At 38.3% G+C, this 15,388-nt stretch overlaps 2 protein-coding genes across 6 annotated transcripts in view; one reads left to right on the top strand and one right to left on the bottom strand.

The window, feature by feature from the left end:
* The window catches only part of NF1 (neurofibromin 1), an 85,324-nt gene that overhangs the window by 14,324 nt on the left and 55,612 nt on the right, over window positions 1–15,388 (bottom strand). For all 4 annotated transcript variants that reach the window (XM_021415322.1, XM_021415320.1, XM_021415323.1 and 1 more), the window contains 15 exons: window positions 10,355–10,787; window positions 9,784–10,124; window positions 9,052–9,254; window positions 7,807–8,000; window positions 7,207–7,347; window positions 6,727–7,006; window positions 5,403–5,617; window positions 5,154–5,215; window positions 4,914–5,028; window positions 4,004–4,105; window positions 3,067–3,207; window positions 2,373–2,499; window positions 1,709–1,840; window positions 1,039–1,174; window positions 57–214 (listed from right to left, as the gene is read on the bottom strand). In XM_021415322.1, the coding sequence (XP_021270997.1) occupies window positions 57–214; window positions 1,039–1,174; window positions 1,709–1,840; window positions 2,373–2,499; window positions 3,067–3,207; window positions 4,004–4,105; window positions 4,914–5,028; window positions 5,154–5,215; window positions 5,403–5,617; window positions 6,727–7,006; window positions 7,207–7,347; window positions 7,807–8,000; window positions 9,052–9,254; window positions 9,784–10,124; window positions 10,355–10,787 (2,780 nt within the window). The remainder of the gene's footprint in view (window positions 1–56; window positions 215–1,038; window positions 1,175–1,708; window positions 1,841–2,372; window positions 2,500–3,066; window positions 3,208–4,003; window positions 4,106–4,913; window positions 5,029–5,153; window positions 5,216–5,402; window positions 5,618–6,726; window positions 7,007–7,206; window positions 7,348–7,806; window positions 8,001–9,051; window positions 9,255–9,783; window positions 10,125–10,354; window positions 10,788–15,388) is intronic.
* On the top strand, window positions 11,956–15,365 carry EVI2A (ecotropic viral integration site 2A). 2 transcript variants are annotated; one of them, XM_021415341.1, is made up of 2 exons: window positions 11,956–12,180; window positions 14,267–15,365. In XM_021415341.1, exon 2 carries the CDS (start codon window positions 14,283–14,285, stop codon window positions 15,045–15,047), a length of 765 nt encoding a protein of 254 aa, XP_021271016.1. In that variant the 5' UTR covers window positions 11,956–12,180; window positions 14,267–14,282; the 3' UTR covers window positions 15,048–15,365. The 2 variants fall into 2 exon arrangements, with proteins under 2 accessions (XP_021271016.1, XP_021271017.1); XM_021415342.1 differs by lacking the exon at window positions 11,956–12,180 and adding an exon at window positions 12,190–14,137.

Raw genomic sequence — 15,388 nt, forward strand, 5'->3', positions numbered from 1 at the left:
GTAATATTTCATGGAGTATTCTGCAGACAAATTAGTAAATTAGGTATCTTAATAACCTAGAAGCTTTTTAGTGTTCGCTTGCGAAGGCTGCCCCATATCCAAACTCATGGACTTTCGTGTTCGAGGGCTTATCTGTCCCACTGTTGGGTAACTGGCAGCCAGATGTCTGTCTGACCCCTTTGGTGATGACCACGGTTGATTTTCCTTTAGTGTCCTGAAAGTACAGAGAAATTAAGAAAATCTTTAAAACTGTTGCATATTTAGACATTAATTTTCAGCTAGCCAAAGTATCCTTTATTAAAACCGTATTTTCTAGCAGGTTAATCTCCCAGGAATATGTATTAATAAAAAGTAATTATTCTGCTAGCAAAAATGTCTGAGCAAGTCAAAACTAACAATCTGGTATGAACCTAATTCTGAAGAGCTAAAAATAAAGTAACAAGAACATAAGCAAATCAGCCTATAAGGCAAGATGTAAGGCATTCAACATCTGCTGCTTAATGCTGAATACCAAAAGGAGAGATACTGAGTGAAGTGCTCTGTACAAAGAAAAACTGACTCTGCATGGCACTTCTGGGTTGACTTCCCAGCTTACTTCTGTGGCTGCATCTAGACAGTCAATAAGATGTCAAGGTTTTCCAATGACAGGAATCAAGCAATTACTTCGCACGTCCTTATTTCTTAAAAAGACAAACAATTTTATTTTAAAATGCAAATGAAGAGTGAGGTGAAATTAGGTCTCATAGAAAAGGGTTATCAAAAAGATTAAGAATCCCCAAAGCAGTTAAGTCAGTCTGAAATTGCTTCAGAGATCTCAAAATTATATCTCTAGGGATTCAATACACGAATTTCCCTGTGATTCTTGATCACAGTAGCACATTGGTCAGGAACCACTAACGTGCAGCTGAATATTAACTTAGCTTTAATGAACATGGGGTTTGGTTTTCTGTATACCACAGCTTACCTTTAGATAATTTACTAAAGGAAATGACATAGAAGTTTGGGTAACTTTTATTATTGAAAAGTTAGACAACCAACCTATAGCTAGTGTCACTGTGATGTATGGGATATGTATCCATAGGAACATTTTCCATTGCGACATCTGTCAACAAGAGAGACTTCCTATGCTTTAGGCTGCAGCGACTTCGAACTTCCTCAGACACTGTCAGCAAAGCTAAAAAAAAAATCAAAGAAAGTTAGTGCAAATTTTCTATGGCAGGAATACATTGAAGAATGTAAGCATCTATTTAGTTTTTTTACTTAGGACAAAAAAGACCACAGAGATGTAATTAAACCTTACTGAAATGTACAGATTAAAAGTAGGTCATTTAAAAAATAATTGTATTCTCCAGTGAGGTAGAATTCCATGATTTAAACATCTGCCCTCATACGGCCATGATTTCTGTTTCTAGACCACTAGAAACGTGAATTTTGTAAGGAACGTGCTTCAGAATTTAAACCAAAACTCCTTCAGTCTCCCTGAAGCATTCTGGAGGCTGCACAGCAGGTCCTGTGCTGGCAAGCCTTCAGACCACACCGTGACAGTGACGCACACCGGCCAAACCCAGACTCTTGTCCACCTCCAGTTACAAGTTTTCTTTATATTGATAGCGGTGTAATTAACCTAACACCAGAAGATATTCCCACAATAACCCATTCCTTTTCAGTTAGGACAAGTTCAGAAGAATGTATGTTTGTTTAATTTTACCTGCTAGGTAAGCCACGCTCTGGGTGTTCACCTCAAACTTGTCACAGTTCCTGTGTTTGTTAACCAGAGCTAGTAGTGTATGTAGAATCCTTACTGTTCTTGCTACAGTGGTAGGAGAAGGATGCCTGTACCCTACAAAATGAGGTTTAAACACCAAATCTTGTATTTAATTTTTGAATACATATTTATGAAGCATAAACATTTTTAAAAGCATTTTTATATATTTTTCAGCATGTTCTCAGGACATTACACATGCAGGGTAAAGAAATACAATGCTAACAGAAATTGCACATTCAGGACTATTAATTCAGTCCCTTTGTCCAAAATCACATAATTACAAATGTCTGTGCATATATTGCATCTATTATCTCACAAATCGATCTTCAGTGAGCAGGACTGCAGGCGAGCACAGAGAAATAAAGTATTCTGGGAGAAAGAAGTAACGCGCTGTAGCAGACGAAACCACACATTCATTTTCACACAGGACAAGCGTAAAGCACACCTGACAAAATATTTTAGTCAAAGAACATTTAATTTGGTATCTGTCCTGTGACCTGAGTTACTTAAAATCCACCACACACTTTTTTCCCCTTTATTCTTGGACTTTTACTTATTTCTGAATTAAGAGTAGTTATGTAAAACACGCAGCAACATGTACTCTTACCTTTCAGGAGATGTCCCACTAGTGCAAAGTTGAAGTTGGAGTTGAAATTTAGCCCAACAAAATGATCCATCTGTTTGCAGTGCCATTCAAGTGGTCTTCTAATTTCCATGAACACCTCCTCTGGGCTCTGACTCAGAGAAAATAAGACACAAAAATATTTCATACAATCGAAGAGTGTTTTTGGTTGGGACCTCAGAGCTCATCTCCTGCCATGGGCAGGGATACCTCCCACCAGCTCAGGCTGCCCAGGACCCCAGCCAGCCTGGCCTTGAGCATCTCTGGGTATGGGGCACCCAAGCTGCTCTGGGCACCCTGTGCCAGGGCCTCAGCACCCTCATTATGAATTTCTTCAGAACAGCTTATTTGATTGAAGGTTACTCACCATAACTCAATTAATATCGTGACAAAACACAGTAATTCAAGAATGTACAGGAACCCACTGATTGTACTCCTGACTTGAATATACCTATCTATTTCTGTTCCAGTTTGAGACAGTTAGGCCATCATCTCTACATCACAGTGTACCTGCTGATATTACACAAGTGAACGGCTTGCAATGCAAATTTCAGTTTTAATTGCTTAATTATTGTTCACTAGGACAAGCAATATATATATCTTTTCTTTGTAATAGATCTAACAGCTTACACGAAGTAAGGGTTAATTACAGCTGATTACTCACAGGGGGCTTGCTTACCTTATCATTGAACACTCGAAGGCTATCCAAGGTATGCAGATTCTGTTCAAGCAGCGCTGTACCTGCTGAGTACAGGTTGACTTCATCTAACTGCAGCACTGCCATGGCTACCCAGAAGAGGGCCTTGTGCATAGGGGAGTCCTAGAAGGAGAAGGGAAATGAAAAGGCCACAATTCTACTTTAACGTAAGACAGCGCAAAGCTACCAAGTGAAGAGTGAAACAAACTGAAGTAAACATTAAAAACCTTTTTAAAGTCCTTGGCTATGTGAATGAAAGTCAAATATGCACATTAAAACAGCCATTCAAATACACCTGGCAGGAAAAACAAGTTTAATTTTTATTTTTATTTTTTTTTTAGCATTTTTTATGTATTAACAAAGGAGGAATTGCAGATGCATCCACACTCTCTAGAAATCCCCTTCTAGAACTTTGCCCTAGAAGTGTGTTCTTTTGGGTGTGCATGACAACGTCACTCCACAGGTAAATTCTGAAGTGATTCATTCATGGTGTACCTATTGATATGCTGTTCAATTCATCAAAGTAACATAAAATGGCTACATTAATACCACATAAGACACAATTAAAATTTATTACAAGGCATGATCAGAAAGATATGTATGAGCAATGGCAAATTTGAAAGCCAAGATGGAAAATCTTTTGGAGAGAATTAATACAAACTGTGGTGCAGCCTTTGCATGTATTGCTATGGCCCAGTTTGATGAAGCAGAACAGTACATTCTGAAGCCTTTTTAAAGCTTTTGCATGTACAAACATCTGTGACATACTTCCCATATGTAGTACTTTCAAGCATGAGTCATGGCAGTGATGTGTGAATATCAGATACCACAACACTTACTTACATTTTTGAGTTTATACTTGTAATTATATCTTTCACTTACAAAATACATTGTTTACTCCAGAAATCCAGTTGTTTACCTTGTTAAGAAGAGGCTGCAGTTTGGTGAGTGCTATAACCGTAGCTTCTATGAGAACTTGGCTATTGTAATTATCAGGGCCTTTTAAACAGCTCTCAAGTCCCTTTTTGTAGAAAAAAAGAATAATAAGAAGAAAATGGAATCCATAATTACATTTTGCTTTGTGAAAAGATCAAAGCTCTAAACTATAATATGGTACTCAATTAGTTTACAAAGCCTGAGTTCCCTTTAAACCAATTTGCAAGGAGTTTTAGAAATGAAGATTTACATAAGCAACTTATTTATTGCTGTAAACAGCTGTGTGATGTGTATTAAAAAATTAAGGGTGCAAGAGCTACAGAATAGCTCTTCTACAGTTTGGACACTGCACAGCTAAATTTTATGCCCACATAATGGTAATAAAATACTTAAAGAAATTTACCACTGTTCAACTGCAATAGAACATAACCTTCTTTAGAAAATATGGACATTATCACCAAGCTAGGTAGTTTGTTCTTACATAAACATTCTGCTTTTTCTTGTATTTAGTTGTTACACATTGTTAACTTCCTTAAAAAAAGGAACACACGTGCAGCTAGATGTCTTACCAGAAAATTTCTTTATTTAAAGAAATTTTATTTAAATACTGACTTTTCTGGATCTAAATTCAGTGTCTCAAATTTTAAACTCAATATTGAAAACCAATGTTGCTCTAGAGACAGCTGCATTAATTAAACTTACAGTTACTAAACTAATTTAAAATAGAAAGCCAGGCCTACAAAGACAATTTCCAATCAGGATGCTATGTAGAAGAATATACTTGAGGAATGTATTTACTGTGAAATTATGCTCAGCTTTCTATTCAATAGGAACATAAAAAAATTTTAGTTATTTTTTAAGTCAGAGAGGAAGACAAATACAGACCCATATACCTTGCTAAGAATTCGGATTATTTGTTTTATTTGTCCATGAGAGACACGCTTACTTATACAGCCAAAGACAACAAGTGCTCTTGGCTGCAGGGATGGATTATACTGGAATGCAAATCTGTGAAGAAACAGAATACACCACATTAAATGAATACACAATAGACAAGCTGTACAATGGAAAATTGAAAATTCTAAGTGTACTACACAAGCAGCTACGGTTATGTTTTGAGATCTATAACATACTTTTGAGCTAGTTCGGTCCACTGGTCCAGCCACTTGCATGTTGGAATATCTCTCATACAAGCCTAAAAAGAATTACATTGTTTGAATATACATAACATGAAGAAAATGTATTATTTTAATTCAGAATGTTCAGTTATTTTAGTTGTCAGAAGTGTTCCTTATCACTGGAGGTACAGCTTGCTACACTGGTTGTTGTAGAATAAGCAGCACCATTTTCCTTTATGTGTAATTTTGTTTTGAAACACATACCTCCATGATCTCCAACAAAGCTTCAGTAACAGTTTCCAAGGAGGTCAGTGCAAAAGTCTCCCTCTCGTAGGAGCCAGGTGAAAATGACCTGTCTCGATAGCTGGAACGGAATGCTATGACTGCAGCTGATTTCACTTTGCTGATTCCAAACAGCAAATAAAATTTGGGCAGAGAAAATTCAGTCAAGCTCAGTCTTAAAACTTGCTTGGTCTCCTCTGTTGAATAAATTTTTACACATTAGACTTAAAACACTGACATACAATTCATATTTTAAACACACTTAAGCTCACTCTCCCACGAATATACAAGCAGATAATAAACCTATCGACGTTTCAATACTGTTTTCCTTGCTACTTGTCTCAGAGCATGCCAGAACAACTGTGGTCTGTTGCACAGACCATTGAAAGCAGTCACGAGAGAAATGCAACCTAGAAACAGATAAAAAGAAACTCGTCTAAAGATGTGATTCTCTGAGGCTTTTTCTCATATTTGTTAGGAAAACGGAAGCTCAGAGAGCTCCTGGTTTGAAAGGCCAACATTACCCAAAGTTCAAACTGCAGTTAAATTCTGGTTTTGGCTCCCATTGCAATCAAGTCACTTAAATCAGAAGAAAATGAAGGCCCTGGTGCTGGCACTGCATATTTTTACAATTCTGAACTTTGTTCCATTGCCATGTACTTCAAATTCATCTCTTTAAACAGGAAGGCTTGCCTTTCTTTGTGCATCACAGCAAGGCTTTTCTTTAAATGCAAATGCAAATGTCTATTCACACACACTGTCAATATTCTTAGATATAAAAGGAGCTTTGAGATACTTAAAAGACCAAGAGTATATAAACTTTTTTTTTTGTTCACAAAATCCAGCCTGGTTTTATACTGTCCTTTTGTGACTGCTATATCTTTGATATTTCAATTGTTTTAGGACTGCTAAAATACCTCTGTATGCAACACTTCTGCTTTAACCATGCAGTTTCAAAGTTGCCTTATGTAACTGATATTTGTTACCACATTATGCAACTATTCAAAAGATACACATCAGCCAGTTTTAGCACAGATGCATTTTCTCCTTAACCTGCATTACAGGAACTTACTGGTACTTACTTTCTTCCCTTTTTCAAAGACCTGTTATAGAATTTATACTGCACACCTGCTTGAAACCAGTCATATTTTAACTCATTCTGGCTCATACCCTTATTCTGGTTTGTACACAATCTGAACGGCAACACAATATCTTCAAGCTCTCAAATTTGTTGGAAGAGAGAAAGATAACTCTGGTATTTCTGAAACTGAAAAGCAATCAATGGAAAATCTGTTAAGAAACTTACCGCTAAAATGAAGCTGTGAGCAGGTGCACAGAGAATGAATGATGTTGATGACAAGACCATGAGTGGAAGCTCTGAGCGAAAGTGGTCCAGTGGCCACCAACAAAGTAACCACATGAAAGAGGTAGGGGAGATGTGCAGCCACATCCAGAGAATTGTTGAAGGAGAGCATCAGCATGTAGCGTGCTAGGATGGCAATATCATCCCACATCAGGTGCTGCTCCAGGGTAGGGGTTGGAGACAGACAAGTCTTATCAATTATCTTGCACATCCTTCCAATCACCTGAAAAGAGAGCAACCATTTTGTTTTTGCCAAACAAAGAGCAGAGCTCAAAATTTCAGTAAAAGCAATTACAAATTAACACTGGAATTATTCTATTTTTTTTCCCATTATTGCTTGTACTGAGTCATCAGAAAGCACCTCAGTGCTATGTTGTTATCTAAAGGTGAAATTACTACGTAAGAGGCAAGGAGGGAACTCACTTTGCTTGAAACCAATTTTACATTTCCAGAAGCAAGTGCTACCGCCGTGTCTGCCATAACCTCAGCTTTTATGGATCCTAAGCCCCCTGTGGCACTAGTTTTGATGAAACTGTCCAGCACTACATCAAGGAGATCTGTAATCTGGTAGAGAAAGAAAAAGTCTTTGTCATCACTTGGTTAGTATCATTTTTCTACAGTAAATAACCTTCTGAATAAGTAATCATCATATTTTTTAGTTGAAGATGCACAAGTACCATAAATGGAAGAAATAGTCCTAGTGACTGGTCATCTTTTTGGAAAAAGCCTATGTACATACTAGAAATGTAAAACGAATAGTATCAGATCAAAGTGCTTCACAACTGCACAAGAACTATGATACGGTTTGTATCATTTTTATTTTGTTCTCCACTTTGAAGTACAGCTATTCATAAAATGCTGCACTTATTGAAAAGAAACTGGATTTGAGGTGGAAAAAAACAAAACATGCTTCTGGGAAACAAGCAAGGTCCTATCTGTCAAAAATTTTATCCTCATGTGAGTGATTGAAAACACTATAATCTGCTTATAAACAAATTACAAGAAATCACGCAGAATTTGTACCTGTCCGAGACTTCCCCATATTTTAGCCTGAATGGAAGGGTACATCTGTTTTTCATTTATTGTCATTGTTATAAGCTTATCAAGAATAGCAGTGACTCGCTGGCGCTTCGCATCGTCGTTGTGTTTGCAGAATCGGACCAGATTGGACAGCCAGGGAGTCATATACTCCAGACAAAGATGTTTCAGTTCAATACCTGAAATAAAAATTCACTTTGTAACAAAATACCACTGTAGATCTCTATGAACAGGTAAACAACTATTTGCAAGCACTATTCCGTCCAGTTTCCTCCTAAAATAATTACTATCAGATCTGAGCAAATGACACCCCATAGCATAGCTTTTCTAAAGAGCACACTATTAATAATAACATCCAATAAACACCTGTAACAATCTGTCAAGGAGATTTTGACATTTTAGTATCTTAAGAAGTGTGACAAAGATGCGCACATTTAGTATTAAGTGAGAGTAAAGATAATTTCTTTTCAATCTTGAGAATGTATTCTGAACAGCTTCCAACAGTAAAATCAGAGCTGTTTTATGTCTGGAAAACAGAGATAACAGAAGTAGAGAAGCAGAACCAGATAGGAGAGACATCATCAATCTGAAAGGGTTAAATTTGAAAGAGGGGACACTAACTCTTTTCTCAAGGTGTCTGCTAGAACTCAAAACCTCAGCGAGCTCATATTTTGATGGGTTTTTTTTCGTTCTGCAATATTCTTAATTCTGGTGAATTAATAACAGTGTGATAGAGATCTGTGCACCAGAGTACTCACTGCACAAAACAGTCAAGGGTACAAAACAAATAATTTGCATTGTGATCACACTGAATAATTGTCTAGATAAATGAGATGGCCGGTGAAAGTTAGAAAGACAGGGCTTGGGCTGCTTTATTTTTTTTAAATATCTGCTTCATTTCTTTTCATGCAGGAAGACAAGGGTACATTCAATGTGTAATTCAAAGTACTGTTGGAGTTTCTGCTCCAATAGATGCCCCTCCTGGTCACGACACTGGCTTCTGAGAATTACACAGCTTCACAGAAACACAGAATTATCTGATTAAACTTGATTATTAATAAGCAAGTATAAACGGGTTATCTTGAAAACATCCAAATCAGTTCTAGGAAGCATTTGTAATTTAAAGTTACTATGATTCAGTCACATGAGGAAGTCTGTTAAACTTGACAGCTACCAGCTTAAATCATTTCATTTTCATGGTTAGCATTGAGGAACACCAGTGTTACTTACTAGATTTGCTAAATCCCGAAATACACTCTTCCAAGAATTCTAAGGTAAGGTGTGGCTCATTAGCTGCAAGAGTCTTACTAATAGACACAATAAAGAGCGTGTTGTTGGCAGGAATACATAGACCTGAAGTTTCCAGTAACTGGCCCTCAATCTTTAAATTAAAGGTACAGGTTAAGGCACACAGAAGATTATAGGCAGCAGACCTGTAACAAAGCAAGCAATGCGATTTGTAATAGTCTTCTTGTCTGTTTTAAAATACACACATTAATGGCAGTCACATTTCCAAAACCAAATCAATATTGTTACATAATGTACTACATTTAAACCCTGAGCTGCTTTTCTGCATCAGTTAAGATTCAGAGACAACATTTGCCTTGGACGAATGAATTAAATTACTCCTTTGTTTTAAACGGTTTCTGATAAGGTTAAAGAGTATGCTTGAAGAACTTTGTTACTGGACTTCTCAGAAGAGCATCCAGTTCCAGGAAGTGCTAGGTATTTCCAAAGGCACCTGAGTGGATGAGACACAGGTTGCCAAGAGCCACACAGGCTCCCAGTGAGCAAGGACCCATTTTGGAGGCAGCCCTCTCTGACGAGACCCAAGAGCTTGCTCTGCGAGGCACAGTTATTAAGCAGGAAGTTCAACGCCAAGAAAACCAAAGGCACCCAATAAATATATATTGCAAAGCATAATTTGCCTTATAAAGGGAAATTAATTTAAAAGATCAGTACCGCAAACTGGGGTCTGAGCTTCCCAAGTTGAGCAACGCTATGTTCAGTAGTGTTCCAGGGACATCCTTAGGGCGAATTTTAGTGTGCTGTGGGATGGAGTCTGGCTGTGACAGCTCCCACCGTGTCCGTATGTGAATAATGGACCTCACAATGGCTTCACACTCCTGATGCATGAAGGTGAGTGGTGTTCCCTGGTTGGCAATGGTCAAGGTAAACTGATTCTCATCAACAAGACATATTTCCTCAATTTCAGAGGCGTAGTATATATCATTTAAAAACACTGTCTGTCCCAGGACTCTTGTTCTTTCAGCTGACGTCACCTGCACAGCTGTTGATCCAACCTTAGAAAGAGAATCAAAAAATGGTTGAGCACCTGCTGTTAACGATACAAAGAGAGAAGTCTGACATTTCTATCTGACCAAGATAAATGTATGAAATTGCATGAAATGTTGTAATACTGTGTGTAGTCTTTTCTCCAGAAGACACAAAGAAGAAAATTAAGACTGCAGAAATGCAGTCAAAATCTTATCAAAATATAACAATTCACTAATAAAGCATGAAAAGTACTTACTTTAATAGACACTTTGGTGTCTTTGTGAGCCAATTTGAGGGCATTGTGAAATACTTTCAAGTCCTCTTCCAAAGCCAAGGTGGCTGCTGGAAGTTTCTGCTGGTCATGTTCAATGTGCTCCGCCAGTTTTCCTGGAGAGTCTATGAAAATAAGCCTTTTGCTTCCCTTCAAACCTGTCAAGAGTCTTTCGTGGTATTTGGTGTATTCTCTGACCCAAGAATTACAGTTATAAATAAAAACTGCTGAGACATTTTCATAAGCGAAGCCTGGAAAAACTACAAACCATTTAGAAAGAAAGTCTGTTTTAAAGCGATTACTAGGGCCAGCATGTGTGAGGTCCACTACAATTTCATATGGCTTTGCGTAGTATGGCTTCAGTGTTAGCAGGACGTGGTATATCAGTAAATCTCCATTGATCTGACCAGTCTTGAAACTGTAAGAAAACATGACAGACACTGTTGGGTTTGCCTTTTAGATCCATAATAAAACACTTTAGTGGCGTGTCACACACACTGCTACACTAAAACAGATTGATATTTACATAGTTCCCAAAAAGTCAAATTCACAGCAATGGGATTGGGCTGGCATCCATAGCCTCATTTCTGTCGTGGCTCACATTCCAACCAAGGTTAGCGCCCAGCATGCTAAAGCTTGGTTTGGATTTAACTTCATTTTGAAGTGCCACACAACCTACCACAGCCATGAAGTCTCTGGACAGCCAGGAGGCTCATCCAGCACTGCAAACAAAAGCAAAAACAAAATCCACACTGGTGAGGAAGAGTGCACGGATTAGATCAAAGCTGATGCAAGTTAAGGGTTTCTTTGAAAAAAGATGCAAAATATCACCCCAAACTCTTTTTTTTACGTTTCTATTAATTCAAATTACACCTACTTTTAAAAGCAGAAATAAGTTATTCAAATAGCCTTGATTAAGACTAATTAAACATCTGTATACCATTTTTTTCAGCTCATTTTATCTGCCAAATACTGCAGCAAGCGCTATATTGTACTCTAATGCTTGGTGGAACATTTCTAGGAACTGCTGGTCCTCTGAGTAGTACAGAAGACTGATCTGCGAAGTAACTCTTACCCGAAAAGCATTCAGGTACTACAAAAATATTAAGAACCCTTTGTTCTCATGTAATGATTTGCTGAATTTTATGAGATTGGGCAGAGCATCTGTCTGAACCAAGTTTTCAGAGTTGGTATAGCAGATTAAATTCTACTAGAAAGAATTAAAAAGTAAACTTAGCAGTAGTTTTTGAACTTTTTAAGAGTCATGCCTGTTTCAAGCTAGCATCAACTCAACTCTTTCAATGCAAGACAGCAGGCTATGGAAAATGCTACTAAGCACTGCAAGCATATAAGTCGTTCTGATCACAGTGGGACACTGCTCTTGGTAACATCTGAGGTAAGCCACCTGAGCACAGGATAACTGAGGAGATGCACTTCACCAATGTAAAGAATTTGTCTGCCCAAGAGACTTTTCTTCCTGTGTTACTTCCTGTTATTCAGAAAGCTAATTTGGGCAAGTTGGTGTTTTTCCCCCTGTAACATGTCATGGCATAGCTGTTTAGAAAAAAAAAAGAAGAAAAAAAAAGAAGGAAGTGTGTCATCACCGTGGTTTTAGTTCTCCACTTAGAATACAGGACATGTAATTTCAGTTACAGATTTGCTTACAAAAAAAATACCAGCATTGTCTAAGTCTACTCACTTCATGTTAATGGCCGTTGGTATCCTAAGAGCAAATATACGCACAAAGAAATCTTACTGTTGAAGGACTAAATATCTAAATACCAACTTTCTTTTGACTACGTCTCAGAAAGGTAAGTGCACGTTTTCCTTCTATTTTCAGTTCCACTTCAAGGTTTCTTAGATTTTGTAGGAAATTATACATGAAAGTAAGTTGGGCTTTTTTTGTTTAAGTACAACTCAACCAGAAACAATAGTTCAGAAACAATCTCTGCCTGACTTAAGGAATCTGATAAAGAACTGCTTTTAGTGATGTTACAGGTTGTTCACAATCAGACTCCAAAGAACTAACAGTGGCAGTCACTACATTGCTCTGCAGATCCTACCTACTGCAGCTCTTGCTGTGTACTGACACAGGACCCTATCAATACCTGGGCACAATGGGGTTAAGCTAAAGAAAAAAAAAAGAAAAGCTATTTAATGATTAGTTCCTGCTCGCATGATTGCAACTGAAGCCCTTAACAACAATGGTTTCTTTATTTTTAAGAAAAGCACATCTGGTCCAAATAAACAGTCGTAGACCTACAGTTCTTGGGCAGTACGGACTGCAGTGCATCTGTACCAGAAACTGCATCTCATTTCTGAATATCATACCAAAACTTTGTGAAATCTTTTGTTTCCCTTCCCCCCCCACTGAAAAAGCTTGTGCTGTTGCTGCTTTTCCTCCTTTCTGAAGAGTGCAACAAGGCATTCCCCAAGCAACCGTTACCACAGAAGGATAAATACTGTACCCAAGCTGTAGCTGATTACTAAGATGGTTTCTAATTCAAACTTAACAATAAGGACTCATCTCGGAACAGAGTTCAGTTCTACGTGATGTGTGAACTGCAAAGAAAGATACAAATAGATTTTCCCGCTCGTCTGCCACACGAGCAGCCACCCACTGCTTACACCCCAGGCCTATCGCTCCCTTCCCTTCCCTGGGGGGCTCCAGCAGTATGAAGGAAGTCATCTGGATCCTGAAAAGACAGGCAAGCTCACCTCTCTGGTTTCTGAGTGTGAACACATTAAGTTCTCTGGTAGATAAGATAGGTTTCATCTATGGCAAAAGCAAATATTTCTGGTATACTTCAAAACTACCAAAACTTAGAAGCATAAAGATGTGCTTTGTTTTTACTTTTACCTGTAAAGTAACAGCTTCAAGAAGAAACATATTTCCACAAATAGCGCTGTTAATGTCAGTCATCCTTGATAGCATTTGCATGTGAACAAGATGTAATCCACAGCACTCAGAGGAAGCATTTCATTTTGGTAAGAGATAGGAAAGAGACACCGAGCACAACAACCAGCCTTCAGACCTCAGGGTGTCTCACACATGCAAACCTGAGAAGCAGCAGCACGGACACGATACAGGAACTTGTCTCACTCCAGGGATATTGGACAGATTAGGATTATGGTACAAATCTGAGTACTACCCTAATGTAGAGCAGAGCGTAATACTACTGCTAATATCATCGGTGTAATTTCAGAGGTTTTAAAGGAAATGTCACAATCTGAAGTATGTTTGCGATAAACAGCCTTTTGTACAATAAATCAGAGAAATTAGAGAACAAAGATTTTCCTAGGTATTTACTAAATTCTCCAGACAGCTGTGATAAGAAATAGTAATGATTAAAAGAAGTTACTGCTGCCATTTACAGGAACATTTTCAATTAAAGCTCTCCACTTGGCCATCTGTACAAGTGCAGTTACTTCTCCCATATTTGGGGAAACACGGGAAAGCAAAAGCGGTACTTTGTAGGTTTTACATGGGTGCCTCCCTTCCTCATTTAAAAGCAGAAGTGATGAACCTGAAGATGTAATATGGTTAGCTTTAAAGAGGAGGAACTACCACAGAGTCTGTATCTACATCCACAAATCACTGAGCACTCAGCAGAAAACACTTTCCTCTGTTGGCTCCATGTTCTTTTTTCATCTTCATATACATCACATAAACCTCCAAATGCTGGAATTTAACATTGTAAGAGCTCAAGTCCAAGAGCACCAATTCAGTCAGGATTCCAAGCAGCTGAGTGCTCCCTCCTATACACGGTAAGCACGAGACCAAGTTACAACACATTTTTGATCAGAAAAGCTGCTGGCTACTATACCTGAGAAGTCTGATTCAAACCTCTAAGAACCAGCACCGCTAACCTAACACCAGAATTCTTGTTTTTGTAGGTGACAGAAGAGGAAGATGAAGACAAAGAGACATAGCAAACCATGTTCTGCTTTCCCCGTTGGGATAATCCTTTCGCTGTGTTTGCAAATAAGTGCAAACCATACTGACTATCCCAGGGTTACCAATGAAACCTGGAATCCAATCTGCCAAAACCTAACTTGTAGTCAGAACGTAACAGAAGCCAGTACAAAATCTCCTCCAAGCACTGATTTTAATGGCAAACCAACAACTGCTTCTGAAATGCAGACAGCCACCCCTCAGTCTTTATCATCAACACTGGGCCCAATCACTTACACATCTTCCTCAGCACCAAGTGTTCCTGGCACTGGAGGACCTAGGAATACCAGCAAACCCAAGATCACCATGACAAAAGAAACATGTGAAGACAATAAGTTTCTTATACTGATTTGCTTCATTATAATAGCAGCACTTGTGCTCATCTGCACCTTCTTGTTTCTGTCTACTGTTGTAATAGCAAATAAACTGTCCTATCTCAGAAAAGCTCGACAAGGAAAACGTCGGCCCAGGAGCAACGGTGATATTCTGGCTACCAACAGCTTCTGGCCAACTGCAGCAGGAACGTGGCAGAGGACACCTAAGGACACAACTGGAACTGACTTGGTAATGCAGGACCTGCTATCAGGGAGAGACGCCGCAATCCGAATGAAAACCCAAGACGAATCTACTGAGAGGCACACTAAAGACACAGACAATAAACACGAAGACAAAGAAACAATGACACACAAAAGCATTTTAACCAATTTTGTAATTGAGATTTAGTCAGCTAAAAAGACCTTCAGCTTTTACGTTTTATACTGAATTTATATGAGACAAAAACTTAGCTTTCAAGTAACAACACACATTTTAACACAGGAAAGCTAAACCTTCAGGTTTCTCATTTTTAAGGTAGTGGGTATGCTGTAAAAACCTGTACATCTGGAAGGGAGTAGGATTGCATTCAATGGATTTTTTAAAAATAGCACCAAGGCCGTTCGAACTCCTTTAACCAGAAATCATGGTTGTAGGAACCAAACAGGGTAAAGCAGGACAGAAGTTTGCCATTTTCGAAGATCATGGAGGGAGAAAAAAAGGAAAGGATTGTTAGAATATGCTATATTTAT

Source organism: Numida meleagris, chromosome 18 (genome assembly GCF_002078875.1).
Source record: "Numida meleagris isolate 19003 breed g44 Domestic line chromosome 18, NumMel1.0, whole genome shotgun sequence".
Lineage (NCBI taxonomy): Eukaryota > Metazoa > Chordata > Aves > Galliformes > Numididae > Numida > Numida meleagris.